Raw genomic sequence first — 3550 nt, 5'->3', positions numbered from 1 at the left:
AACCATACAAATAGTTGTAAACATGATATTGATTTTAACGAAGTAAGTATAAAATTTACAGAAAATAATGTTTTTAAAAGAAATTTCCTTGAGATGTGCAGCATCTTTCAATGTGAGAACACTATGAATAGACGTTCTGACATTGATAACTTAAGTATCATGTTCACATATTTGTTAAGTATTAATAATAATAATTCATCTATTAATGACGTTAGTGAATCTAGCTTATAGAAATTATTTTTCAAAATTTAGCGCTCAATTTACTGTTTCCTTCTTTCTAAATTCCATAATTTATTTAGTCCATGGGTGTCTCAATTATTTTGTTCGGTGTACCTTTTGGTTCTGTAGAGTTTGGTTATGATTCTTTAGGTTCAATTAGGCAATCCAACGACCTGTCAAATTTTTAAGCAATATGGCGGTGATGGCAAACAAGTTATGTTTACATTGAGAATGCATTGAAGTCAGTCCAGAAGTTTTTAGTTAAAAGAGTTTAATCCGAGTTTTTTGTAAGGAATTATTACTGTATGTTATTTAAGGAAGTGTTCAACTCGTCTTTTATTAAATTGTGTCGCAACGATATGTATTACTAATGCCGGTAACGTGCATAGTAGTGGGTTGTGGAAGTCGTGGAAATCGGGACCAAGTTAGCTTTCATTGTGTACCCAACGTAGGGAATTCAAAATATTTTCCTCATTTAAATGATTTATCGAGAAAACGGCGCCAAACATGGATAGCTGCAATTAAAAGGGATGACCTAACACCTTCTATATTAAGAAACCAGAGAGTTTGCAGTAGGCATTTTATTACTGGTAAGAATTTTATTCTTTTATGTAACAAAAAGAAGAAACAAGAAATAATTAGAAGTAGGTATGTTATAATTAAACCCCTATATTAAGCAAAATCAATTTTTAGGGAAACCAAGCAAGTTAGAAGATGTTGATAATCCAGACTGGGCTCCATCTCAGCACATGGGACATGTTTCCCAAGCTATATCTAAGAGGAAAAGCGACATAACAAGAAAATACAGAGTAGATAAAAGAAGAAAATTACTAGAAAGTATAAGCGAAAATAGAATGGAAATTTGTGCCGAGGTAAATAATTATACTTTTTAAAAATCAAGAAAAATTTGTTAGGTACTATTAAGAATTTTTACAATGATATTAATACATTCCAATTCCTTAATTTATGTATTTTTCATTATAATGCCAACGTTACATTAATTAATATCCTTATATTAGCCAATTTAAAATGTTTCTTAAATTCTATTAGGTATACTCATAAAACATATTGGTGGCATTGTAAATATATCTATTACTGTATATTTTATCAGTTTAATATTTATTTTATTAGGAAGGTAGTCCGGAATTTGAGAATGCAAAGGAACAAGCTGATGGTTCTGCTACACAGACAGACCTAACAAAGGAAATGATGGCCATAAGATTTCAGCAGTTAGAATTCGCCTCAGAAAAAATATCTATTTTAGAACGCAAGATAGAAAATTCTCCTCTTGGACTTGTGGATCAAACTACCGATGTTGCAAAATGGAAGTATTATACAGGATTTGAATATACACTTGTTCAACATATTTTTCACGAAATTGAACCATACATTCCTACAACATCTACAACAGTGCTTAGTCCTTTTAATCAATTATTACTTACCCTAGTTAAGTTACGGTTAAATTTACACTTCAAAGATTTGGCTTACCGTTTTAAAATTTCACCAACGACATCATCAACCTATTTCGTAAATATGATTGAAATACTTTATGAAAGGTTCAAATCCTTAATTATTTGGCCAGACCGCTCTGTATGTAGAAAAAACATCCCATCATGTTTCCAGGAAGCATTTAAAGAAACGACGAACATAATTGTTGACTGTTTTGAGGTTTTTATTGAAAAACCAGAAGCATATCTAACACAACAACAATGCTGGTCAAATTATAAACACCATCATACAGTAAAGTTCTTAATTGGAATCACACCTCAGGGAACAATAAGCTATATTGGCAAGGCTTGGGGTGGCCGAACTTCGGACAAACAAATGATAGAGTTAAGTGATTTTTGTAACTACATTAAACCATGCGATGTTGTGTTAGCCGATAGGGGTTTTTTAGTTGATGAAAGTTCGGGTGTTTTGGGGACAAAATTAGTAATTCCTGCATTTACGAAAGGGAAAAGTCAACTACATCCCATAGAAATAGAAGAGACACGCCACATAGCTCATGTCAGAATTCATGTGGAGAGAATAATTGGAGTTATAAAGAACAAATTTAGAATATGGAAGGGTCCAATTCCAATTAGTATGTTAAAAAAATGTAACAATGAAAACGCTAATATCTTAGATAAAATCGTTACTACTTGCAGTGCATTAATCAATTTATTAAATCCAATTATACCACTTTAATTTTTAAGGAGAGAAATAACAATATAAAAAAGGGTATATAAGATAAATTCACAAATAAAATGACTAAAAACATATATTGAATACTTTTAACTCCCTCCAGATATTGTGATTTCTCTCATTTAATGTAAATATTTCCATTTATATAAAAAAATAAAAAACTATAAAATTTACAACTATTTTAATTCTGCCAACACACATTTCTACAATGGAAAAGTAATTTGTACAAAGTCAAATATTAATAAACTAAAAAATATTAACAAACTTTTTATTCTGTGGCTTTTTGACACTCATCACAAAACCATACTGTGCTGGGAGTGTCTGATAAATTAACACATTTAAAATGGAACCATTCGGTAAAACAGTTATCATTTTCGCACCTTATCATTGGTGTACCATCATCCACGCCTTTACATTTACACCAATAACTTACTTTAGCCAAACCTTCCCTTTCTGTAAAATATTTACCTAAAAGCTCTGGCATTATTATGTCAAAATGAAATTTTCGAGCTATCTCACTATTTTTATTCCAAAAATCAAAATCTGGGTGAATGCGTTTTTTAAAAAAAATTTTTGGAGACCAAATGACAAAGTCACAATAAGAAACATTTGTTATAAACTTTGCATTTGCACTTGATAATAATATGAATGATTTCTGTCTAAGATATAGATACCATCTTTGAAAACTAAACATGAATTTTTAAACTTTGCGTAATCACTTATATCGTCAACATTATTTTCATGTAACAAATATGGACATTTAATTTCCAAACAACCTCCCAAACAACATTCACAAAAAACAAGCCTATCAGGTGATGCCCCCAGTTGTGGCCATTTTTGATTAATAATTAGTCCAACTTCATTTACAATAAATGAGTCGTGACTTTCTTCCCTGTTTTTTCTATATTTTTCTACAGCTACATGTTCATGTTCTAAACCCCTAGTGGTGGCTTTTGTAGAAAATATTACTTTTGTTGGATAACAAATAGACTTAATTAAGGACAGAGATGGTGATTCCTTATTTGTCCGACAAACGGATTTAAATTTGGACGCTGTGATTCTACCACATCTTTGTAAATACCAGTTTTTGCTGCTATGTTGACTTCGAGTGTTCTTCTCTACCTCTGAGCAATGTTCCTTACTTATA

At 30.9% G+C, this 3550-nt stretch overlaps 1 protein-coding gene across 1 annotated transcript; it reads left to right on the top strand.

The window, feature by feature from the left end:
• The first annotated feature begins 415 nt into the window (after positions 1-415).
• On the top strand, positions 416-2537 carry LOC108916199. The gene is made up of 3 exons (XM_023456653.1): positions 416-809; positions 913-1091; positions 1351-2537. Exons 1-3 carry the CDS (start codon positions 590-592, stop codon positions 2404-2406), a joined length of 1455 nt encoding a protein of 484 aa, XP_023312421.1. The 5' UTR covers positions 416-589; the 3' UTR covers positions 2407-2537.
• The last annotated feature ends 1013 nt before the right edge of the window (positions 2538-3550 follow it).

The sequence above is a fragment of the Anoplophora glabripennis genome, unplaced genomic scaffold, assembly GCF_000390285.2.
Source record: "Anoplophora glabripennis isolate ALB-LARVAE unplaced genomic scaffold, Agla_2.0 scaffold2112, whole genome shotgun sequence".
NCBI lineage: Eukaryota > Metazoa > Arthropoda > Insecta > Coleoptera > Cerambycidae > Anoplophora > Anoplophora glabripennis.
This window is presented reverse-complemented; position numbering and strand designations above follow the sequence as displayed.

Excerpts from the sequence above, each read along its gene's own strand:
- LOC108916199 (XM_023456653.1), top strand. The coding sequence starts at position 590 with ATGCCGGTAACGTGCATAGTAGTGGGTTGTGGAAGTCGTGGAAATCGG. Across the intron at positions 810-912 it reads CAGTAGGCATTTTATTACTG|GGAAACCAAGCAAGTTAGAA; the intron begins GTAAGAATTTTA and ends ATCAATTTTTAG. Across the intron at positions 1,092-1,350 it reads GAATGGAAATTTGTGCCGAG|GAAGGTAGTCCGGAATTTGA; the intron begins GTAAATAATTAT and ends TTATTTTATTAG.